The sequence below is a fragment of the Dendropsophus ebraccatus genome, chromosome 13, assembly GCF_027789765.1.
Source record: "Dendropsophus ebraccatus isolate aDenEbr1 chromosome 13, aDenEbr1.pat, whole genome shotgun sequence".
Taxonomy (NCBI): Eukaryota; Metazoa; Chordata; class Amphibia; order Anura; family Hylidae; genus Dendropsophus; species Dendropsophus ebraccatus.
In genome coordinates, this window is record NC_091466.1 from 16,840,400 (window position 1) to 16,866,688 (window position 26,289).

The 26,289-nt window shown below is 43.9% G+C and overlaps 2 protein-coding genes across 3 annotated transcripts in view; one reads left to right on the forward strand and one right to left on the reverse strand.

Annotated features, from left to right (window-relative positions):
- The window catches only part of EIF2S1 (eukaryotic translation initiation factor 2 subunit alpha), a 465,302-nt gene that overhangs the window by 3,885 nt on the left and 435,128 nt on the right, over positions 1–26,289 (forward strand). The gene's annotated exons all lie outside the window — the stretch shown is intronic.
- Positions 1–26,289, reverse strand: part of TEDC1 (tubulin epsilon and delta complex 1) — a 35,754-nt gene that overhangs the window by 2,801 nt on the left and 6,664 nt on the right. For both annotated transcript variants that reach the window (XM_069950315.1, XM_069950316.1), the window contains exons 3-7: positions 25,959–26,161; positions 12,167–12,325; positions 8,758–8,856; positions 6,182–6,268; positions 3,553–3,744 (exon numbers count right to left, since the gene is read on the reverse strand). In XM_069950315.1, the coding sequence (XP_069806416.1) occupies positions 3,553–3,744; positions 6,182–6,268; positions 8,758–8,856; positions 12,167–12,325; positions 25,959–26,161 (740 nt within the window). The remainder of the gene's footprint in view (positions 1–3,552; positions 3,745–6,181; positions 6,269–8,757; positions 8,857–12,166; positions 12,326–25,958; positions 26,162–26,289) is intronic.

Sequence of the window (26,289 nt, forward strand, 5' to 3'; positions counted from 1 at the left end):
AATGTGATTAAAGGAACATGTGTATCCAATAAAGAAGATCAATTCTCAGAATGTGTGGTGTCTGTGCTCAGGGTAGCAGAGTAGTGTATAGATCTGGTGACAATGGGTCACAGTACCAACAGTGGTGTTATCAATACTGTGACGAATAAGTACAATTTGTATAATCATGTACACCACGTTGTGGTCGAAGCCTGGCTAGTACTTTCCCAGTATCCTTACAACAAGTTATTCTCCATCATTGGTGTGATGAAGAACCGACTTATTAAACTATTTATATATGCTTTATATACACTCTGAAAGAGAATCACTTATCTATTGTAACAGCGAGTGTGGACCTGCTTTGCTGCTCAACCTGTCTGGCTTTGAGCGGAGTCTAAGTGCGCTCTAGGTCTTCATTCTTTATTCTGCTCCAGGATGTGGAAGCTGGACTTGTAAGGCTATAGGGAACAAGGTCACCCCACAAGGGCGATCCCGGTGTGAGAGCAGCTGGTTCTTAAGAACCAGACAGAGTTGGTGCAAGGCACCGGGAACAGGCAGAGTATCCGTTCCAGCAATGGGAGAGATGAGCAGTAGACAAGGGTGAGACAGAAAGTGTAATCCAAAGAACAGGCACAGGTAAGGATAAGAAAACAGCAGACAGATACCTTCGCTTGGAATGCTAGACTCCAACAATGCTCAGGCAGGAAAGAGTAGGTGGGGCTAATTAAATAGGTGCAGGTGGCTCTGGACTGGCATATGGCAATAGAAGGTGGCGACAAGCTGCCTCTATAAATCCAGAGCTGTTGGCCGCCTGCACATCCTTGTGGCCAGAGGTGTTACTGCAGCAGAAAGTGGAAGAATGCGCCAGAAGGCACAAGGACATGAGCAGCCCTAGGACGAGCATGGAGCACAGCAGAGGAGTTGACTAAATGGGGACACCTCACACTAGCAACTGGCAGTCTGGATGTTTAACACATCCCCAGCTGTACCCCCTAACCACCCACCAGGGTATATAAGTGCAGATCGGCACTTGATCATTCAGCAAATCGCGCCATGTAATGCAGCCTTTAGGTCATTATCCCTGAGCATTGACATTGACATACAGTGTCATCCTTGTAGGCAGAGAACCCAATTGCTTGGAAAGCCAGTGAGGAGTTGATGCCAAGAACATCCCCAAACAGACTTGTATCCTCATGTATGGCCATGACCATCATCTACATGGAGTTTGCATGTTTTCTCTAGGGTTGTCCAGGCTTGCAAAAACATGGCCACTTTCCTCTAGAAATAGCACCTCTCCTGTCCTTAGTTTAGGTGAGGGTTTTGCAGCTCAGTTGTAATACTGCACACAGGACAGGTGGGATGCTGCTTCTGCAAGAAATTAGTTTTGCTTTTTTTATAATCCAGGATAAGTCCTTTAAAACATATAGGCGAGTTTGTAATTCTTCCTCTACATTTTGCACTTTCACCTTGAAACCAAAGTTCATTTAAACTTTTCTTTATTTAACACCAAAAGTTCATTTGCCATGAAGGGAACACGCATCTGCGGAAGATGGGAGGAAGTTTGTTATTTCTCTAATAAATTAGATTGATTTCAGGAATTATAGATGGTAATTTTAGTAGGTGGTAGTTTATTCCTGAACACTGCAGGTGCAAATCTGATTTTAGCTCCAACCAATCAGTCATGTGGCAAAGTCTAATATTAACTATAATTGTCCCACAGGTACAAAATGCACCAGAAATTATTTTAATATACCTTCCATTAAAATAATAATAATAAAAAAAATAGTAATACATTTAGTGCTGACAGCTCTACTGGAGGAGACAGACCAGAAGAGGCTCAGCATTGGTATCGGGCACTGTGAAAATGGGGGTGATCAGAGCAAGTGAGTGCTAAGCCTGTCAACATTTAAACCTAAAAATTAGTCCTCATACAACTCCTTCAAAGGGGAACTATCAGCAGGTTAGACAAACCTAACTTGCTGATAGCCCCCTACAGCGCCCGGGAGGCTGAAGAGGAAGGTATGTGTCTTACCTTCCTCCTCGGCGTCGGTCCTGTGCTGTTAGACTGCTTAATCTTAGGCCGGGAGCACTTTTATGAGCATTGCCCCGCCCCCTTACTGAGCATCCCTCTGCCATCATCCTCTCCAGCAGCCACAGCCCGCACAGCTCTGGGAGTCGGGTTGTGACATCACCATGTTATGCAGGAAGTGACATCACCATGTTATCCAGGAGGTGAAGCCTTGATGCAGTAATAAGTGCAGGGGAGAAAGCACTTTATAGGCATTTCCCATAATAAGTGTATATTGGTAATTTGTATAACTGTTGGGGGGCAATAAAATACTATAATAAATTTTTTTCCCAGACTTCTCCTTTAAGGTTCAGCTCAAGTTTCGGGTTACTACAACCACCAGGAAACAACAGGTATTTGGACAATTCGTTCTTCCATCTAATCCCTTGCCTTTATTCTAGGGCGCCCACTGAGCATAACACAGATCAGATCAACTTTATGTCACAAATCAGTTCTGATTTCTAATCTGATGCTTAGAGTGAGGTTTCTGCTCAATAAACACCATGTGTCAACTATGGGATCTATGAAAGAGAATTTTAAAGTGTTTTTATTTCTAACTTTCCATTCGTTTTCTTTTAAGATCAGACATACACGTTTAGGCTGGGATCACACACAGTATATTTCAGGCAGTATTTGGTCCTCATGTCAGGTCCTCATAGCAACCAAAACCAGAAGTGGATTGAATACACAGAAAGGCTCTGTTCACATAATGTTGTAATTGAGTGGATGGCCGTCATTTAATGGCAAATATTTGCTGTTATCTTAAAACAACGGCTGTTGTATTAAAATAATGGCAGTTATTTACCGTTATATGGCGGCCATCCACTCAATTTCAACATTGTGTGAACAGAGCCTTTCTGTGTATTCAATCCACTTCTGGTTTTGGTTGCTATGAGGACCTGACATGAGGACCAAATACTGCCTGAAATATACTGTGTGTGAACCCAGCCTTAGGGTACAAACCCACTTGACGTATTTGCTGCGTGAATCAGTCTTAAAAATAAGCAGGCAAAACGCAGGTTGGCTTTATACGATTGTTCTGCATTAAAATACGCAATTGCGTATTTTTGAAGCGTGAAGCTTGTTGTTAGCAAAGCATCAGTTGTTAACAACCTGTGTGAAAAACGCATGTAGCTTCACGCTTCAAAAATACGCAATTGCGTATTTTAACGCAGAACAATCGTATAAAGCCAACCTGCATTTTGCCTGCTTATTTTTAAGACTGATTCACGCAGCAAATACGTCAAGTGGGTTTGTACCCTTAAAGAGATTTACCATCTATTATAGAGATGCCAAAAAAAGGAAACTGTCAGAATGTTGTCTTGGTTCCTATTATATCTGCTTACATGAATGATGTGACCATGAAGAGTGTCAGCCAAACATAAAAGACGCTTCTGGTCAACACTTTAGTTTTTTTGTATGGGATAAAGTTTATCATTTTTGAAGAGAGCAATAAAACTTGTCGCCCAGTGTCCCCCCCCACAGGCATACATATGAGCTCATACCTGTTCTTGTGACGATGGATTCCTCGGTGCCGTTAGCTTATGGAGCTGATCTTGGGTATCACGCAAACACTTACTAAGCACCTTTATATCAGCAGGCATATATGGTGGTGGTAAACTGCTTGTGATCCGTACTGTTCTCATATCCTGACTGAAGATATGTTCATCTTCACATGCAGACTCCAAGACGGTGTCCTAATAAGTGGGAGAGAATAAAAGACTGAGCATTTTTGTGCACTAAAAAATGCTCAAACATTTTTTCGTAATGCTGTTATTGCGCGCCACTCCATGGTGCACAGCTATTCTCATTCTCTACATTAGGGGGCTGGAATACAGCAGTTACTTTGTCCCTTACTTGTCCGGCCAATCACAGCACAGCACCATTCCTCTCCATTATGCCATAGTGCTGGTGAAAGTGCACTGGACTGAACACACTGCACTGTGCTGGGGGAGGATGTACAGTACACTACTATAGACGGCAAGTGGATAGAAAAGGGGGTTACTGATGCACTGGCTTTGCAAGGGGCTACATCAGCAGAAATAAAAGAAACAACAGCAGCATAACAAGAAAGCAGTTGCACTAAATATTGAATTGCCATTACTGAGATAAGAGGGAAGCCTTGATCTACCTTTCATAGACAGCACAACAGAAGAAGAACAGGGAAGGGGGTTAAAGTAGGTACTAAACTGCTGCTCCTAAGGTGGGAGGGAAGCTTTGTTCTACCATTCATAGAAAGCACAGCAGAAGCAGGACAGGGAAGGGGTTACAATCTGTACTGAACTGCTGCTACTGAGATGAGAAGGAAGCCATGATTTACCTTTTATAGGCAGCACAGCAGAAGCAGAACAAAGAAGGGGTTACACTAGGTACTGAACTTCTGCTCCTCAGGTGGAAAAGAAGCTATGATCTACCTTTCTTGGACAGTGTGAATATTCTGAAAAATGGAGAGGGCCCCAGCTTATATGCACACAGCCCACGGTTACTCCAACCCCTCTTTTGTAGGCAACATTTGCTAAGCACCAACCCATCCCCCCCGCGCCATTTCTCTGTTCTGTCTTATTAGACATACTGTAGATTTCCTCTGACAACAGAAAATGAACAAAAGAGGACACCTAGAGGACAAAAAGGTTATAGTTTTTTTCCTATTCGTCTCAACCCGATCTCTCAGCATTTGATTGCCGGTGGCTGAAGAAGATGGGCTGCCTGGAAAACACCGATACAGCCACAATTTCCAGGATTCCCTAGGGCCACACCCAATGGCAATCAAATGGCGAGAGGTCGGGTTCGGACGAATCTGAACGTTCTTGAGGTTAGCTCATCTCTAATAAGGAGTCATTTTTGGTAAATAACACAGGTTATGACATGGAGTAAAGTTGTTTGAAATAGCAGTGACCATTTAGGTTACATAGATTCTCCTAGCGGACGGACATTTGGGGCATGCCGGAAAATCAAAGGGGACACATGACTGGTACGGTACACACTATAAACCCCCTTACAGACACCTGTGTGTAAAAACAAATGGTCCAGCATTGAGTATTAACTTTTACGTCATTAGATACATTCTCATTACTGGCATAAGGCTAGGAAGGGGAGATGAATGCAGCAAGAAAGCACTTTAATGCCATAGTGCCAGCAAGAGATTTGATTGCTGCATAATGGGATGTCGGTACACGAGGTCTGCTTGTACCTCACAAAAAAAGAAAAATCACTTAAAATTGATTTTAGTTAAATGTCCTTTCCATCTTAGCAGCAGCAGTAGAATGTATTTGCATTGACAAAAACATCAGCAGCACCATCAGGTTCATCCAAAAAGGGATAAACAGATAATAGGAAGTAAAGTGTGCTGTAGTAAAAGCTGCTAATTGTGCACAGTGCCATAAAGTGAGGAGCAATCCTTCTTATAGGTTACTGAAGATTTAGAGTCCTTCGTAGTTAATACATTTTAATAGACCAAGGAAAGACAGTGGCAAATTGCAAGCTTTGGAGATTACCGATGTCCCTTCATCAGGCACAATATCTGAAGAATCATGTATCTGCACACAAAGGACACAGGAACAGTGAGGGGAATAAGATATGTGATAAAAGTACAATCATTTATTTAGGGGAGTGGAGCTGGAGCAGAAAACAGAGCGGTTTCTAGATGCACATGCCCGGTAAATTTATCCAGATACATTTTTGGATCCCTCGACTTCTATTGGGCATGGGCACCTTTCATTTTTTTTTCCATGAAGGGTGTCCTGTCTGAAATAGGAAATTATAGATCCTGTTCTATTTTAGTCCAGAATTTTGGCAAGGATGACCCCATAGAAGCCTATCATTCAGAATTCCATGTGCGTTTGGAAACTGTCCGTAATTCCGGATGCATTGCTGCACATCCTGAGCTGGTGTAAATAGTGGGGCAAGTTCTGCCAAGAGGCCGCTGTCTTCCCCAGTGCTGCCTATAATTTTTACACAGTCCTGTAGATCTGCCTTACTGAATATCAACATCCATCTTCATGTGTTACTAAGGGAAACAATATTTCATACACCTGTGTTCTTGACTAAACTCAAGAAAGTACAATAATAATCTGAATAGAAGGTCATCACTTTGTATCATCTGAAATTAGCAAAATCCAAGGTCACATTGCTCACCATCCACTGCCAGTATACAGATTCCACATATTTCCATTCCATGTAGGCTTCCAAGCAGGATATCTCAGACTCCATAGCTTGTAGTAACTAGGGAAAGAAGACAGACAGACAGACAGACAGACAGACAATCTCTTATTACCAGTATCATCACAAGTACTGCTACAATAACTCTACAAATATCAACACAATGGTAAAACACCAGCAGGGAATGCCTCCTGTGGCCATGTCTCACTGTTTTATAGCACTTAACATAATTTCATCTCTTTATTATACTTAATAAGCTCTGGGTCCTTTGCAGTGTCTTTACATGGCACAACAAATCTAGGGGCCCGGGCTGCACGAACAATCTTTCTATTGTTCATGCAGCCTGGAAAACTGACAGCACAGATATGTATATAGGGGTCTGGGATATGCATATGTGCTGTTAGTTTAAAGATCACAAGCAGCAGTCTATACTTACATCTGCGCTGCTTGTGATCCAGCACATATCCTCCAGCTGGGCTGCCAGCTGTATCTTCAGGCCCCGCCTCCTCCATCTGTAAATCATTCTGGAGAAGGCGGGCCTAAAGATACAGCCAGCAGCCGGTCTGTAAGATAGGTGCCGGATCACAAGCAGCGATGATGGTATGTATACACTGCTGCTTGTGTATACAGCACATATACATATCCCAGACCCCTATATACATATCTGTGCTGTCTGTTTTCTTTTATTGTTATTGGCCTCACATCCCCTGTTTAACCAGGAAGATATGTGATCGACAACAATAAATTAAAAGGCCTGCTCTAAAGAACCAATCACCCTAGTATCGGGCGTTTTTCCTGTCTTTGGCCGATCGGTGTCACTTTTACATGGACCGATTATTGGCCGCAAGAACATTTTTAGCAACACTCCTGGACGATAATCGGACTGTGTAAAAGGTCCTTAAGTGGTAGAGGCACTAGGAAAGCACTGTGCCTCACAGTCTTCTGATGGCTCTTCCAGAGATAGCAGAATCGGCCACTGACAGTAATAGGCCAACCAGGAGACCTCTGCACAAAGCGGAGCAAAATATTATCAGGAAACAAGGTGGCACAGTACTACCATGGTCATGGGTCACAATGATGCACAGAGGAAACATAGAAGATTGTCGCCAGCAAAAGACCACTGGGTCCATCTAGTCTGTCCTTTTAGTATTTCCCTTCTTGTTTTCAGTTTTTTCCAAAAACCGTTCCCTTCTGAACCTTATTCAGTACTTTAACATATTTAAAGGTTTCGATCATGTCCGCCCTTCCCTTCCTTCCTCTAGCCTTAGCCTTAACAGATTTAGATCCATAAGTCTTTGCTGATATGTTTTATGCCTGGCACCCTCCACCATTTTTGTAGCCCGTCTTTGGACCTGTTCTATTTTATCAATATCCTTTTTAAAGGGGTACTCCAGTGAAAATCTTTTTCTTTCAAATCAACTTGTGTCAGAAAGTTATATAGATTTGTAATTTACTTCTAAAAAATCTCAAGTCTTCCCATACTTATTAGCTGCTGTATGTCCTTCAGGAAATGTTGTTTTATTTTCAGTCTGACACAGTGCTCTCTGCTGACATCTCTGACCAAGACAGGAACTGTCCAGAGCAGGAGAGGTTTTGCATCTCGGCCACAGATTTCAGCAGAGAGCACTGTGTCAGACGGAAAATAAAACAACATTTCCTGCTAATAAGTATGGGAAGACCTGAGATTTTTTAATAGAAGTAAACTACAAATCTATATAACTTTCTGATATCAGTTTACTTGAAAGAAAAATATTTCCGCTGAACAACCCCTTTAAGGTGAGGTCTCCAGAACTGGACACAGTATTCCAGATGTGATGTCACTAGAGCTCTACACAACAGGATCACAATCTCACTCTTCCTACTGGTTATACCTCTAGCTATACAGCCCAGCATCACAATATAATTATATATTTTATATATATATATATATATATATATATATATATATATATATATATATATATATTATATATACACACACACACACACAGCCCAGCATACGAGTTGCTTTCCCTACCACCTGGTTGCACTGGTGACTCCTTTTATGGCTCTCAGAAATCACTACCCCTAAATCCTTCTCTTCTGAAGTCTTTGCTAACACAGAACTGCCAATATGATACTTGGATAGAGGATTCCTCCTTCTGTAGGGCATTATTTTACATTTGAAAACATTGAACTGAAGTTACCATGATGCTGGTCAGGCAATGACTGTATTAACGTTTGACCCCCAGAGAAAACCCCTTTTGTAACATCTGTCATACATGTACAGCATATCTGCTATGGGGCATTGTGGAGTTGGCACTGGTTTATGACCTGTATAGCCATTTAAAAAGTATTAGATCACGCAGTTTGCCGGCTGTATTTGCTGCATTAGAAAACAAGTGTTTTTTTCTTCCATCTCAGTAGATCTTCACAGAGGGACAATACAGGATTGCTCTTTCTTCTCTTGTTATTCGATCCTGGCAGCACTTATACATCCATTACTTCCCTTCTCTTACATCTTTGTTGAATGGCCTTTTCGTACATTGTGTTAGCCCAACCACTTTACTTACCTTAGCACAGCTTTTAGGTCGTCGGACAAGGTCAGTTTCCATGACGGACAAGTGGCCGGCGTTTTTGTCAACGTGGCAACCTTGGGTGTATGAATGGATCTAGAGTACAAAATTACAAAAGAAAAGCCATAATGCCTATTTCATGAACTCCTAAGGAAAAATACCCACTAAATTTAACTCGCGGGCGCTTAAAGTTTCATTATAAAAGCCATAACTGGCAATCTATACCTGGCAGAGTATCTGACGGACGCAGCATATTCTTTGACCAGGGGGGTCAGAGGTTGCAGTACAGTTTTACAAGCTTCTTAGCTGATTTAATGCGACAAGTAAAGTAAGTTCCATAAGCAGTTTCCATACTTTGTGAACAAAAGATAGTCAAAATGATTAAAGTGCACCGCTGAACAGAAGAAGCTAGAATAATCTGGAGTCCTATATATGATAAAAAATCCTTTTCCCCATGATTTTGACTCTCGTCAGATGCCGCGAGCCAGCATTTATAGCTGCTCCAGTGCTCCTGTGGCTTATATGCCACTTCAAAGCACGTCTCCATTTATAAGAGTGAACAGCTGTTTTCAGCAGATAGTCTGCAACTGAAATAGGTTACAGGGGCTGCTTAGAGTAACATATTGGGGACTTACATTACTAGTTATTACCTAGTAAAGTTATCATTGGAACTACTGCAGGCAGCTTTACATCCAATGTCGCCCACCTACAACTCCTCAGTCTGGCTCCTGAAGGCTGATTTGTACTGTTGGCTGCTTAAAGGAACACTCTAATCAGAATGAACATACTCCGTTATATACAGTGGGTGGTGCACAGCTCAGTCCCCATTATAATATCCATAGTACGTGGTATAAAAGAGGCGATTTATAGAAGATGGCTACACTTTGGCACTGGTATAAAAGTGAAAACTTGACTCACTTTGGAATCTGCCGCTGCTGCTTTGCTTTCCCCCCCATCAGGCCTGCTGCATTGACGTCACATATGTTGTAGCCAGTCACAGGCCTCAGCAGTCTCTGACTATTCAGTACATGATGTTGGAGGACAATGACTAGCTACAGAGTAATGGGAGCAATGCACAACTCCTTCCAGGTCCGGTGGGGAGACCAGAATGGTGACGAATTAAGGGGTGAGTAAAGTTTTTTCTCTCTCCATTTTATGCTGGTTCTAGTTTCACGGAAATCCTTTCATTTTGCCCCCTTTTCCATCAGAAATGAAAAGGGAAGAAACCGTGCAAATGGTCGTGTTTAAAGGGAACCTGTCTGGAGTTCCAATCGGCTTAAATCACTGGCATAATAGGGACAGGAGCTGTTATTACAACAAATATGGTCTACTCTGAAATGCTGCAAAAAATTCTGAGAAATCAATGGGACAAAGTGTCATCTGGGTGGCTCCCCACCGCTTCTTCTCCTGCACCCTTGGCTTGATTGACAGGTCCCTCCCTATCTGTTTATACAGAAAGGCCTGTCAGTCAAACCCAGCAGGGTGGAGACTTATGTCTGTATCCATCTTTTGCAGGCAGTAAGAATCAACGGGTGAGCGATCAGGTTCGGGGTCGCTTATCTCTAGTCCCAAAAGGTAACATCAGGAGAGTAAGGGCCCTATTCCACCGGACTATTATCGTTCGCATAATCGTTAACGATTAGCGATCTCAAACGACTGCTATTGCGAAAGACCTGAAAACGGTCACTCATTTCCATGGAACGATAATCGTCACTTATGATCGTATTTGCGATAGTTTTTTCTTCGCTATTGCGTTTGTATCTACTGTATCGAATGTTTTGCGAACGAGCAACAATAAAAATAGGTCCAGGTCTTATAAAGCGATCAACGATTTCTCGTTCGGTCGTTAATCGCTAACTGCATTTCAACCGAACGATTATCGTTTAGATTTGAACGATTTAACGATAATTTGAACGATAATCGTCCGGTGGAATAGGGCCCTAAATCAAGGTTCTCAGACTACCTCATCGGCAATGTCACACCGATACCAATGGTGCCCCTTGCTCCCGAGATATCTCCGTTTTTGCAGATATGCTACTTAGGCTGCGTTCACACTACGTTTTTGCAATCCATTTTTTGTGTGTATCCATTTTGATCTGTTTAATTCCATTATAAAAAACGGATCAAAACGGATCCGTTTTTTTAACGGACACAAAAATGAGGCCGACTAAGTTTTTGTGTACGTTAAGAAAAAACGGATCCGTTTTGATCCGTTCTTTTAAATAATGAAATTCAATGGAAAAACAGATCAAAATGGATGCACACACATGCATCCGTTTTTTCCAAAAAACATTGCAAATACGTAGTGTGAACCCAGCCTTAGCCAATTTGTTAAACTGGAGGTGGGCCCAGGGCCCCAAGTGCTTCGGCTTACTCTTCCATTGATGGGAGGTAAAACTAGCATATCTGCAAAAATGTAGATATCTCAGGAACCAGACTTTGATTTTTACAACGAGGGGCACGACTGGAATCAGATCAGCATACCCCATCAAAGAAGCTTAGGATGTTTCCATTGGGAGCCAAACTTCCTTCGGCAGCTGCTTTTGAAGACGGAAGTTTGGGAGCCTGGAACTATGACAGGTATGCTTTAAGAAAAAGCGGACATAAACTTGTGAAAACGAATAAAAATATGTTTGAAAAAAAAAAAAAGAAAAAGCAGACATTACTGGTAAAATTAAACCTGTAGTCAAATCAGAAATAAATTGATTTTATTGTTTCTTGATACGCCCTCCCATCCCTAAAGGTGTGGGTTTACATCTGACAATTCAATTAAAGGGAACCTATCACCCCCCGTGCCGGGGTGACAGGCTCCCGACCCCCCGTTAGAGACCCCTATACTTACCTCATCCCGCCGGGTCCCGCTTCTGGATTCGGTCGGGTCCCGGAGATCTCAGCCGCTGCAGCCCGGCGCACGCGCTGAGAGATGAGTCCAACGCTCATAGAGAATGACGGAGCGCTGGACTCTCCTGTCATTCTCTATGGGTGTTGGACTCATCTCTCAGCGCGCGCGCCGGGCTGCAGCGGCTGAGATCTCCGGGACCCGACCGAATCCAGAAGCGGGACCCGGCGGGATGAGGTAAGTATAGGGGTCTCTAACGGGGTCGGGAGCCTGTCACCCCGGTACGGGGGGTGACAGGTTCCCTTTAATGGTCAAATGGGCGTGGATTTAATCTAAATAGTGGGGCAGTGAAAATTCACTTGGAATATTATAATTGATGTTAGAATGGTGCCCATTGACAATTTAGTTATTGGTCATACATTTTGGGAACAGGACAGAGTATCAGGAAGCTGTAAAAGAGGTGTGTAGTCATGGCACCCTAAGCTATTCAATGGCAGGAACACCTCATTTTTGGGTTGGCTACAGGTTCTCCTTAAGAAGTGCTGGAGGAAATAAATCCTTCTGTACCTTATACAAAATGGCGCTCTCCTCCAGACGTGCAGCGTGTAAAGTCCTCCAGCAAAACCGTAGCCTGCCATTCATCCATTGAAGGAATCGGACATCTAGTTCTTGCTTGGTGGGGGAAGAACTATGTTCACACTTTTGGACCGATACATCATAAGGACACTAAGGGACATAAAAGGTGTAATTTATACGTATCACATAAGCCGTAGTGACAACCCAGCAAATGCTCCATGTATACAACCACATTACCCAGCAGTGAAAGAAAAATCATCTTTATTTCTTAAAAAAAAAAAGAAGGGCTAAAATATCCAAGAGTTCCATCACCAGAATCAGACTATTCATTCTAGAACAAAAAAATAACCCCCAAAGAGTGCTCCATTATGTAGCAGACAGACGGCTTACTCTCCCCATGGCCACACTTAAAGAAAATAAAAAGAAGTCCCCAAGGCCAGTGTTACATAAAATGTCCATTTACTTCTAGTCATACAAACAATGCGTGCTGATGATAGAAAGCATCCCCGGCGCTATACAGAGAGCTGCACTACATGGTTCATGAACCCCTCAGCTGCCAGATCAGACTTAAAGGGATTTTTTAAGCTTAGAAAGGCACACCCCTCTCTTCTTCTCCTGTTCTCAGTTTAGGTGTAGTTTTGAAGCTCAACTGCATTGAGTTAAAGGGGTTATCCAGCGCTACAAAAACATGGCCACTTTCTTTTAGAGACAACACGACTCCAGTTCTGGTGCAGTTTGCCATTAAGCTCAATTCACTGCAATGGAACTGAGCAGCAAAACCCCACCCAAGCTGGAGACAGAAGCGGGGCTGTCTCTGGAAGAAAGTAGCCATGTTTTTGTAGCCCTGGATAACCCCTTTAATCTGCAATACCACACACAACCTGTGGACAGGGGTGGCATTGTTTTTTATGTCTACAAAGCTTACTTTCCATTAGGATGAAAGTCTAACAGTGCTAAAAAGAAGCCGTCAGTCCTCCTGAAATGTATGTATCATACTTACCAGCGTTCCCCAATATAAGGGCAACTCTAGGGTAAACTTTCTTAGACCACTATATTGTGCTATTCTTCCTGGGAACATATCCAATCAAATCCCAGGTATTCGTACCAGTCTCGTTGATGGGTCTCCTTAAAGAGGATGTACCACCAGGTACATCCTCTTTAATCTGAACCCACGGATCGAACAGCGCTGTTATATGCACCGGAAACCGGCCGGTGCTCAAGCACCGGAGGTAGGCCGGCCCGCCCCCAGTGGGAGGGAATTCCCTCCCCTGTATGACGCGGCTCCCTTAGAATAAATGGAGACCGCGGCACCGGCTTCCCCGCGACTGCGCCGTTCAATCCGTGGGTTCAGATTAAAGAGGATTTACCTGATGGTACATCCTCTTTAAAGGGGTTATCCAGTGCTGCAACTTGGCTTCTTTCTTCCAGAGACCTCTCTTGTCTCCAGTTCAGTTGTGGTTTGCAATTAAAGGGGTACTCTGATGAAAATCCTTTTCTTTTAAATCAACTGTAGTCAGAAAATTATATAGATTTGTAATTTACTTCTATTTAAAAATCTGAACTCTTCAAGTACTTATTAGCTGTTGTATGTCCTGCAGGAAGTGGTGTATGCTTTCCAGTCTGACACAATGCTCTCTGCTGCCACCTCTGTCCAGAGCAGGAGAGGTTTTCTCTGGACAGTTCCTGAAATGGACAGAGGTGGCAGCAGAGAGCACTGTGTCAGACTGGAAATACACCACTTCCTGCAGGACATACAGCAGCTGATAACTACTGGAAGACCTGACATTTTTAAATAGAAGTAAATTACAAATCTATACCAGTTTATTTGAAAGAAAAAGATTTTCGCTGGAGTACCCCTTTAAATGTAGCCAGTGTGGACTTAGGCTAACCAATTTTATATTACGCCTCTTCATCTTACTAGCGTAAAGCATCCACATTGCTGCCATATGGAGACAAGCTCATCTATTGCTATACGCTGTATGAAGCGACACTAGGGAGAGACAAACCCCGGCAGTATGCCCCCCGTACTCACCTACTATGTGTTACGTTATCTGTCTCCATCAGTGTGATGCTTTTTTTTTTTCTTTTCCTCCCCTGATATCAGGTCATATAAAGCACTCTATGGGGGGCAGCAGTGAGGACTCAGTCTCTTTGATTATTCCATCTCTGTGTGTAATATCTGGACTATTGCTATCACTACAAGATGTAATATGTTATGCTGTATATTCGATATCACCGCAGGTATTCTTGTTATTTTATCTCCCCTCCTCCTGAGTGAGGAATTACTTCCCCGGTTTAAGCTGTTAGCCACACAGGGTATTTGTATGTTAAATCCCAATACAAACCTTCTGAACATAAAAGTAGATACGTCACACAGTATGCTATGGAGAAAACAGCGAAACCCAGGGTGGGGGGAACCGCATAGTGGGCCGCATGTAATGTACATATAGATTAGATAACAATTTAATTGAATTCTTTGGTGCCAATTAAACTGGTAAAGCGTCAGCACAACTACCCAGAGGGTTCCATGCACCGCCTAACACCTATGGCATAGTGGATAGAGAAGCTGCCCTTAAAGGGGTTTTCTGACAATAAAGCCTATGCTCAGCTAATAAATGAGCTTATATTGGTAAATAAGTTTGTTTTACGATACCTGTCATGAAGTACGCTCACCTGATTGGTGTGAAATCCAGTCGGCCCCTGGAAGTTTAGGTATCCATGGATATGAAAATGATGGCACCATTCTGGATCAAATGGGGCTTGTGCACAGTACTGACCCAGTGTGGTTGTATCTATGGATACCCAATCAGGTCAACGTACTTTTATCTATGTTTCTATATTCTTTCCTTTTACTTCTGATCCAACCTGTCTACTGTGCTTTCTACGCTAGTCCAGCTTCCTGTCTAGTGTACATCCTATAATGACTTCCTGTTATTCGCTGTAGCCGGGAATTCAGCTCACTATATCTCCCTCCTTCCACTTTCCCTTCTTGAATATAACCCTTACCACAGGTGCCTTCTACAAAGTGGAAGGGGGATGGAGCTGGCTAGAGTGTACAGAAGGAACAGATAGTCTGTTGGATGCATGTTTAGAGAAATCATTAGACCTTAGGGTATGTTCACACTGAGTTAAAGTGGTGGAATTCTGCGGGGGAGCCTCCGCCATGGAATCCCGCCAGCCTCAGTGTGTCAATGGGATGCGGCGCGCCTGCGCTCAAAGAATTGACGTGTCAATTCTTTGAGCAGAGGGGCGTGCGGCATCCCATTAACACTTTATTTCCCTCCTCCCACTACACTTTCTTTAATATAATTCTTTCCACGGGAGCCGCCTACAAAGTGGAAGGGGGATGGAGTTGGCTGAATAGCTAGCTAGAGTGTACAGAAGGAACAGGAAGTCTGTTACAGGATGTACAATGGATGTTCAGAGAAACCATTAGGCCTTAGGGTCCTATTACACGGAGCGATTTTTAACGATTAAGGATAAAACGATGGCAGATGAGAATGTTTATCGTTAACCTGAAATCATTCACCATATTACACAAAACGATGGTCGTTAGTTACGATCGTTATTGCGACCGTTAATATGATCGTTTATTCCTTCTGATCCCAACAAAACAATGGGCAATGTGCAATTACACTGAACGATTAGTAGACAAATGCGGAACTTGAGTGAACTAAAGTGGAATTACAGGGAACGATTAGCGATAATTTTAGGTTCAGATTCAAAATCAACGATCAACGACATACGAACGATTTTTTGATTGTTGCCTGCAATTACACAGAACGATTATAGTTTAAATTCGAACGATATAATGATTTTTCGCACGATAATCGTCCCGTGTAATAGGACCCTTAGGGTATGTTCACACGCGCCTCTGCCGCGGGATCCAGTCTGCCTCAGTGTGTCAATGGGGTGCATCCCATTGACACACTGAAGGCCCTATTCCACCATGGTATAGAAGGCAACGATCAGCCGACATTGATGTTGAAAATCAAACGACTGTGATATCAGCGATCTGCTGCCATCGCTCTGAGTAACAGGAGCGGCAGCAGCAGACCGCCACTATCCTCTATGGGCTGCCTGAACGATCTAGCGATCACCCGGGCAGCACCCCTGCAGCTCCCTGTGGCCCCCCCCTGCACTCACCCGCTTGCTGCTGCCGCCGCATGTATAGCTTAGAGCGCTCGTTTGCTCCTCACAGTCGGCCCGTGGAATAGGGCCTTGAGGCGGGCGGAATTCCACCACTTTTAATCAGTGTGAACATCACCTTACAGTAGTCCCTACTGCCTCAACATCACATGGGAAAAGTATAATTGCGTTGACACTACTAAGTGGTAGGGTTAATGAAGACAACAGAGCAGAGAATTTGCATGGCAAGCAGAAGGAAAGCATAAAAGACCAGAGAAAGGTAGTAAAATAACTACCAATATATGTCCATTTATTAGACAGCTGAAAATAGGTTTCATCATCGGAAAAGCCATCTAGGACACTGTGACATTGTCATCTCCGTCCGTATAATTATTCAGGCCAAGCTTTATAGGGATCACTGAAACAGCCCCAGCTGTAAATGCCAGCATTTAAAGGTTATGTCCATCTTCACAGCCCATATGGGCGATCACCTACAGGCTGTGCGAGGTTTTCTCAGCTTCCTGTCCTCCACCACGGGCTCTACATCTACAAGCGATATTCCCACTTCCATCCACTCCGCTCTGCATGCAAATGACCGATCAAGATCTTTGGGTTGGAATAATGAGGATTACATGAAAGAGGTAAGCTCTGCTATGCATGTCCTACCTAGCCGCAATAAGGAAGAGACCGTTGCCAGGTAACAGGGAAGGAGTGACACGTGTCAATTTAAAGTGTAAAAAAAATAAAAAATGAATAACTGAAAAAGAGGAAAAGCAAAATGATTGTCGTGCAGACACATGGATGGGAGTGTAGGAAGAGGAATCATAATGTGTGATGGGATGTGCTGCACTGTAAGCCGGCCCGAGGACTAGCCAGGTGGTCTCTCTGGTTAGACAGGGGTCCACTATGTTATATACATGGCACCCTATAGGGGCTCTGTGCGTTAGTAGTCAGTGCAGAGAAACTAACAGCCTACATTGATTTATAATGCTACAGAATTAGAAGGTGAAAAGTCTAAGCAGCGGGTTTGTTTCCCCATTAACCCCTTGAGAACACAGGAATCTCTTCATCTCTGTAAGGCTGGGTTCACACTGCATTCGTTTGGATCCGTATTTCCATTGTCTTCCATTATTTAAAAAAAAAAAAAAAAAAAACACGGTTCAAAACGCATCCTTTTTTGACCACACTTTTGTGTATGCTAAAAAAACCAGATGTGTTTTAGGGTGCGTTCACACCTACAGGATCCGCAGCAGATTTGATGGTGCAGATTTGATGCTGTGTTCAGTTATTTAAATGAAATCTGCTGCGGATCTGCTGCAAAAAAATCAGCTGTGGATCCGGTAAGTGTGAACGTACCCTTAAAGGGAACCTGTCACCCCCCGTACCGGGGTGACAGGCTCCCGACCCCCCGCTACAGCCCCCTATACTCACCATAGAGAATGACGGAGAGTCCAGCGCTCAGTCATTCTCTATGAGCGTTGGACTCATCTCTCAGCGCGCGCGCCGGTCTGCAGCAGCTGAGATCTCCGTGACCCGCGGGGGTCGGGAGCCTGTCACCCCGGCACGGGGGGTGACAGGTTGCCTTTAATCTGTTTTTTTTTTTTATATACAGATGCACACAAATACATCTGTTTTTTTCATACTTCTTTTTGCATAAAACAGACTGCAAAAACGTAGTGTGAACCCAGTCTAACGCAGGCAGTAAGCTGCACCTCTTAAAAGGACCAGCCTGCGTGTGCCGAAACAGATTCCTTGCCAGTTACAGTCCAGGGACACCTACATATGAATGTCTCAGGTGTTCTGTGTATGATCCTACTTTCCTGTGACCCGAGCGGTGTCCATCTTCCCATACCTGCCCGATCCCTGCTGTGCCGCACCAGAACCTGACCCAACCCTATTGCCTTTTACTGATTCTGCTTGATCCTGTGCCAACTCTTGTGCTTGACCTAGACTGCAGACTACACCTTGTGGCCTTGTGGTCTGCTGGGTCAGCCACTAGCCACACTGGGACCACACTGGTTGGGCTTCTGTATCCTAAAGCAGGATACAAGATGAAAGTCTATAGAGACTCTGCTCCCTCGAATGGTCAGAGCCAAAGCAGCTCAGCAGCACAGCGGGTCCACACCCATTGCCAATGACACTTGTGCTGCCTACAACTCTCTCTCCCAATCCTTCAGAACATCTGAACCCTTGGCCCTTCATATGAATGAAGTGAGGAGGGTTAAAGGGGTACTCTGGCAAAAAAAAAAAAAAATTCTTTCAAATCAACTGGTTTCCGAAAGTTATCAAGATTTGTAATTTACTTCTATTTTAAAATCTCAAGTCTTCTTAACACTTAACCGTGCATGAGGGTTAGGACGTATACAATCAATATGACAGTATCATTTATCGTACGGTGACTCGTGTAATTTACTTCTATTTAAAAATCTGTAGTCTTCCAGTACTTATCAGCTGCTGTATGTCCTGCAGGAACTGGTTTATTTTTTTCCAGTCTGACACAGTGCTCTCTGCTGCCACCTCTGTCCATGTCAGGAACTGCCCAGATCAGTGGCAAATCGCCATAAAAAACCTCTCCTGCTCTGGATGTAATCTAAGTTGGGAGAGAGATGAAACTCCCTGCTGGACAGTGTATGGATGTCCCCATGCACTACGGATGGTCATATATCGAACATATACAGTTAACTTTGCATAGTTTAATCTGCTGCAGCCCGGAGGCCTCACGTCAGTCAGGTAGGTCTCATGTCATTTACCGCACCGCAGATGGCAATGTGCATTCAAGCCCCGAGATTGATGGCTGAAACAGTGCGAGCTAAATTCTTGGAGACGTATGAATACCTTTCCGAAAGCCTCAGGATTTTTTTTTTCCCTCTACCGATCTGGAAGCTTGCGTCTGATTAACATTTTCCAGCTCTAGTGACTCGCACACATATGCACTTAAAGCTGCATGGCGTCATTTCTATAAAGCAGGACTTTGGACGTGAATAACGTGAGCCGGCGGTGAAGAACAGCGAGTAGTAAAAATAGCATTGCAGCAGTATAATTATGTCAGATCATTTATGTACAGCCTGTACATTTTGTATCGCTGCCCCCTGTACCAGCGAAAATCCGGAGAAAACAACCTTTCACGCACCCACTCTCTCCGCGCAGCGGGAACACGCATGAACCTCTAGTGGTTTCTATAGAAATGCTTCATAATGAAGATCAATAGGGAGTCCGACTTGTCACTAAAAGAAAAGGCGCGTTTTTATTTTTGCAGCGACGAATTTTGACAAACAGAATTTCTGCTAATAAACTCACTCGTCAATTATCCGCATTAGTCTAATATTCTACACAGTCACTACCGGGAACGGCTGTCATTTACTTTAACCCCTTCCCGACGCAGTGATTTTTACAGGCGGCATTTGTTATTTTCATTCTTGCCTTCCAAGAGCAAAATTATTTTTTTCTTCTTCATGTCTTCACTGGCATATCTGTACAAGGACTCGAAGGAACAGTCAGACTTTTTAATGCTATCACTTACAAACATGCTTAACCCCTTAAGGACAGAGCCAATTTCGATTTTTGCGTTTTCGTTTTTTCCTCCTTGTGCTTAAAAGGCCATAGCACTTGCATTTTTCCACCTAGAAACCCGCATGAGCCCTTATTTTTTGCGTCACTAATTGTACTTTGCCATGACAGGCTGAATTTTTGCATAAAGTACACTGCGAAACCAGAAAAAAATTCAAAGTGTGGTGAAATTGAAAAAAAAAACGCATTTTGTTTATTTGGGGGAAATGTGTTTTTACGCCATTCGCCCTGGGGTAAAACTGACTTGTTATGCATGTTCCTCAAGTCGTCGCGATTACAACGATATGTAACATGTATAACTTATATTGTATCTGATTCAAACCATTGTCAACAAATATACGTCACTTAAAATCGCTCCATTCCCAGGCTTATAGCGCTTTTATTCTTTGGTCTATGGGGCTGTGCGAGGTGTCATTTTTTGTGCCATGATGTGTTCTTTCTATCGGTACCTTGATTGCGCATATACGACTTTTTGATCGCTTTTTCTTACAATTTTTCTGGATTTGATGCGACCAAAAATGCGTAATTTTGCACTTTGGGATTTTTTTGCGCTGACACCGTTCACCGTGCGAGATCAGGAATGTGATTAATTAATAGTTCGGGCGATTACGCACGCGGCGATAGCAAACATGTTTATTTATTTGTTTACTTTTATTAATAACCTGGGAAAAGGGGGGTGATTCAGACTTTTATTAGGGGAGCCGGAAGTAAACGAGTGCCGAGACGGGGACGACGCCATCTTGGAGCGGTCCCCGGCCGGCTTCAGTTACGGAGATCCCCACTAGACACCAGGGATGACGCTGCGTCCGGTAATCAGATGCAGCTGTCAACTTTGATAGCTGCATCTGATTACTGTATTAGCGGGCACGGCGATCGGACCGCGCCCGCTAATACCTGTGGTCCCCGGGCTACAAGCGGCACCCGGGACCGCCGCGGTTCAGAGCACGGCTGCCGCGCGGCCCCGCTCTGAACGTCCCTAACGGCGTCAGGGCGTAAATATACGCCCTATGTCGTTAAGGGGTTAAAGGGGTTATCCAGGATAAGGAAAGCAGAGCGATTTTCTTACAAAACACAGTCCCATCCCTGTCCTCAGGTTGTGTGTGGTATTGCAAGTCGGCTCCATTCACTTCAATGGAACGGAACAGTAATATCACACCCAAACTGAGGGCAGGAGAGGTGCCGGTTCTGGAAGAAAGCAGACATGTTTTTCTTAGCCTGGATAACCCCTTTATGGTAGCTTCACACATACCGGATCTGCAGCGGATTTCCGCTGCCAGTATGTAACCCGGCCCCTTTAACCCCCGGCCGCCCGCCGTACTGGCCCGGAGCATACATTACCTGCTTGGCGCCGTGGCTGTGTGAGCTTCACACACAGCCGCGGCGCCAAGCAGGTAATGTATGCTCCGGGCCGGGGGCTGCGGGGGGTAAAGGGGCCGGGTTACATATCCACAGCGGAATGAAAATTCAACTGCGGGTATGTGACCCCATAAACCTTCACTATACCAGGATCCACAGCAGAAATCCGCTGCAGATCCGGTACATGTGAAGCTACCCTTAGAGTCGACCTGTGGCCTCTCCTGACCTGTCTGTTGTATTCTCCATGAAATAACAATTCTTCTTCAATTATTTCTCTGTTACTCTTACTAAAATCTATGCCTAATGCTGGGTTTACGCGGAACGATAATTCGCCCAATCGAACGATTAACGATTTTGAAGCAACGATTTGGTTTTTATAACGATCAGGGTTTAGATGGAGAAAAATTGTTAGAAGATTCGTAAGAAAAATCGTTATTGCGATCATTTTTAAGATCGCTTAAGCCCATCTTTTACATAGGGTGAATCTTTGAAAGACGAAGCGATCGGCGAATTTTTAGCGAACGACGATTTGAGAACATGCTGAAAGATCAAAATGAACGATTTTTCGCTCATCGCTTGCTGTGTTTACACGGAACGATTATCGCTCAAATGCGATCGTTATTGCGAAAATTCAAGCGATAATCGTTCCGTGTAAACGCAGCATAAGTAGCTACTTAGGTGGTTCCAGCTGTGCAGGGACACCTCCCCAGTGGGTAACACTCACTTGTCTATTTAGAATTCCAGAATTGTTACTGGAACAGCCACAAGTCAAAAATACAATTTTCATGTACAAAATTCTTTAAAAAAAATAAAATAAAATTTACTATTAGATTGACTATCGTTACACTATACTGAATAGCTAGATGGGTGAGAGCTAGGCTCAGCGGGTGAGCTTCATTATCACAGACCCCTGACCATGATTCATGTCAGCCTCCTCATCACGCCTTTAGCCTAGCAGTCTCATCCCATTTTGGAATAAAGAATCAGACTATTTAGGGAAAAGAGGAGATTACCAACCAAATGGTAATATCCCTCTATATCTCAGGAAATTGGATAGTGTATGAGACCATGATCGTAATACACGGTTATACAAGTAGTACCATGGCAGAACTGGAGGCCATTTCTAAATCTTAGCTACGAAGCCAACCCAAGCATGTCAAGAGTGGGGTCATGGTGACCCCCCTCATCTAGTGACATAGATGGCTTAGCACCTAAATGGTTACACATCCACTGAGCCCGGATGCTTCCATGTGTTCGCCTTAGTAAACAGCCAGAACTGGTTTGGTTTCAGATCCCAGGCGTACGCTATACTTTTCCCCCCATATATTTTGGGAAGGAGTTTAAGGGGTAGGTGCCACCATCGATACTTGTACCCTATCCACAGTATAGGAGATACGGGGGCATTCACACGTTCTGTGCGTGGATCCATAAATACAGACGGAGTTCAGAGCTCCCGGCATCCTCATTCATTATGATGCCGGGAGCGCCGAAACTCAAAGCATCAGTGATAATGCCAGGAGCTCTGCACTCCATTCTATAGCACACCATCCGTATTTACGGACCGTACATGGAACGTGTGAATGCCTCCCAAGTGTATGATCTTGGAGGGTCGGAAGGCTAGGACCCCCTGCAATGTCAGGAACAGTCTCCAAAGCAGCAGTTTGAAAAATGCCATTTCATTCACTCTCTATTGGACTGACAAAGACAACCAACCGCAGTTTGGCACTCGAATAGGCAATGAACAGCGCAGCATCATCCATGTCCAACCACAGAAGCCTTGGGAATCCTGTTAAAGATTGCAGGAGGCCCCAGCGGACAGATTGCACACTTATCGTCTATGCTGTGGAAATGTTCCCAATCCTTGCAGTGCTGATGGGGTCCACGCTCTATGACGTCTGCAGGTCTGGTCCTGACGTCAAATCGATCCCCAAAGTTACAAAATACACGTCATAGGGAATAGGTTATTCTCATTCCCAGACACAGTGAGGGGCACAGTCTTCCTTAGACATCCAGGCGGCTATAGACATGAAACATCCATTAAGCCCGGTTTCTTCTGTACATATAGCGGTCTCCACAGACTAAGCTGAGGATCTTTGGTGACGTTCCCCATAATCAGGTCACTGATTATATTTTCCATCCTGATGCAGTAATCTGATGGCTCTTTCGGGGCCACAGTACATCTCTATAAAAGCTTCCATCCCCGAAGGGATTAACATTCATATGCACTTGTATAGAGTTCTGAGTTCAGACGGTAAGAAAGCAACATTAGGACTAATCTTAGAAAAGCAAACACTGAGAATTGTGTGCCTGAACCGAGCTCCTCAGACATCTCGGAGAACTGTAGAAGATTCAGCAAATATCTAATAGCAGAGGTAAAGGGGATGTCTGCTGCGAGGAAACATTTCTTTTAGAGCTGTGGCTGGCTTAAAAAAATGAAGTCAAGGATACTAACCTGCCCAATCCTGCACTAATGCTGATCAGAACTTACTGGCTCCCATCTTGACACAAGAAAATGCACACTTTGTCACCACATTACATAGTGAATAGAGCCAGAAGCAGATAGCGCTGTTCACTGTGTAGTGGCCAAGGCTGGTTACTGCAGGTCAGGTCCTGTTCAATTGAAAGGACATCACCTGTATACGCTCAGGCGTTGTGGAGGTTAATGGGGCGGGCTGCTGACATACTCACAGAGGGATGTCCATCCTGCTGCGAGTTTTTCTGCCTATAGAGTGTACAGGGCAGGGATCCGCAGCGAGAAATAAGCTGCGGATACGCCCAGTGTGTTTGTACCCTAAGAAAGCATGAGCATTTTTTTTTTCTAGCACTGAAAATCCCTTTATTGGGTCACTACCTTGATACCGAGATCAGTGTAGAGAGATGCCGCTTTAGCCGGGGGATCGGGTTAAAAGGCAAATCCCCACATCAGGCGAGTTCCGTGCATGAGCCCCATAAATTAAAACATAGACAAAGCGATTTTTAACGATTAACGATTGCAAATTAGACAGCCTGAAACACCAACGATCAGCCTGGTGCCGATCTGCTGCTGTCTCTCCATGTAATATGTCTTCTATGGGCTATCTGGATGATCTGGCAATCGCCCGGGCAGCTCCCCGCGCCCCCTCCTGGCTCTTACCCGCTCCACCACGCTCGCTGTCGAGGCGTGTAATAGCACTGGCAGCAGGCGGGGGAAGAAGGAGCAAGCGACCGCTGACCTGACAGCTCTCTTCCTCACCCCGTGTAATAGGGGCTTGAATCAACAACACACAAACCATTCTTCGATCGTTGCCTGCAATTACACTAATATCGTTTAAATTCGAACAATATAAAGATTTTCCACCCGATAATCGTCCCGTGTAATAGGGTCCCAAGTCTCGTGCACAGGAACTGCTGGGCATGAGCTGCGTCCCTCCACACTGACCTATAGAGAGCATGCAAGGTGGTATCATGAAAGTGACCCTTTAAAGTTGAGACTGTGGGAATATGATCAGTTTAATCTTTGATCTCTTTTATAAAGAGAGCATCAGGCAATCTGTCAATGCCACTGCCTCCATTGCATACACAATACTCAAAATGGTGTTAAATCTGTTCCTTGCATTTCTTATAATGTGAACAGAAGGACCAGGACCATATGTTGCAGGCTAAGAGGAAGAGAGGCGCCATAGGGTAATAACATCAATACTCGGGTGGGAAGGGGGAGCACATATGGTTATGCTCACCTTTTTGTGTTGTACAAAGAGTACAACACCTAGTATCGCGTTTCGAGGTGTAGTACCTCTTTATCAAGTTAAAAGAGACATGTCTCTTTTAACATGATAAAGAGGTACTACACCTCGAAACGCGTTGTTTCTGAGACAATAAATCATCTCTTCAATATACCTGTTTGAACTTAGTACCGTTCAGCGCCGAACAAGGTCCTTCTACTCTAGCCCGGCATAACTCTGAGGCTGTGACACATCTCCAGGACTATATGTTGTACACTTACAGCACAAGTACAAGATAAAACAGTTGTCCAGGATTTTATTTTTTTGTTTGGCCTATCCTCAGCATAGGTCATTGATATCTGATAGATGGAGGTCTGAAACTCTGCTGCTGTGCTCACATGATTTCCTACAAGGCACAATGCTATACACTCAATAGCGGCTGTACCTGGTATTACACAATGCAGATCATTCAACTGAAGTGAACAGGATGAGCTGCAATACCAGATATAGCCACAATCAAGTGTACAGAGCTGTGTCTACTCACACGAGCACAGCAGTCCCATCAATCACCTGACAGATGGGAGAGCCTGGTGTCGTACCTCTTATCGATTGGATATTGATGTCCTGAGGATAACCCATCAACAATAAAGTAAATAAAAATAAAAAAGTGGCTCTGCTAAAAAAAACCTTTTCATATGACCTCCACATGGACTTAATAGAAGAGGGCTTTCTTTCAGGACCAATCTTATTAGCCAGAGCAAAAAGTCACTAAAAAGTGTGGCCCGTACGTGGCCAGCCACTGAAAACAAATGTGGTGATACATTTCTGTGCTGTATGTAAGTCTAGCTACATCTTGCCGCAGCAATAACAGCTGACGGCCCAGGAGATCTGAAGAGTAGCTTTTTCCTTTAAGGTGGATTCTTCTAGTAAATTATATATAGTTGCACCGAAAACCTTTGATGTCAGAAAATCTATAGAACCCAACTGAACCCAAACACATTCGTATATATCTACTTATATTAACTACGTACCAAGCAAATTGTAATGTGGTCTCCCACTTTAAGTCTTTTCTTTTCCAAAAGAATTTCAAGTATCTTCACTCTGTGCAAGAGCCAAGAAAAGGCTAGAAGTATTTCCCTGCTGCCTTCTTCTCCATCATTCGGGAGATGGTAAAATTCCGGCCTGCCATATCCTTGGATCTGAAAAACGCTTTTCACGTATGTCACCCGATCAGCTGGAGCACAGGACGGAATGACATTACAAACTGGATCTTGGGAAAACATCTCTAGTATAAGGAGCAGCAGACCCAAACCATTCACACAGTGACCACCACTTGGCTTGAAAAGTAGCCATATGAAAGCC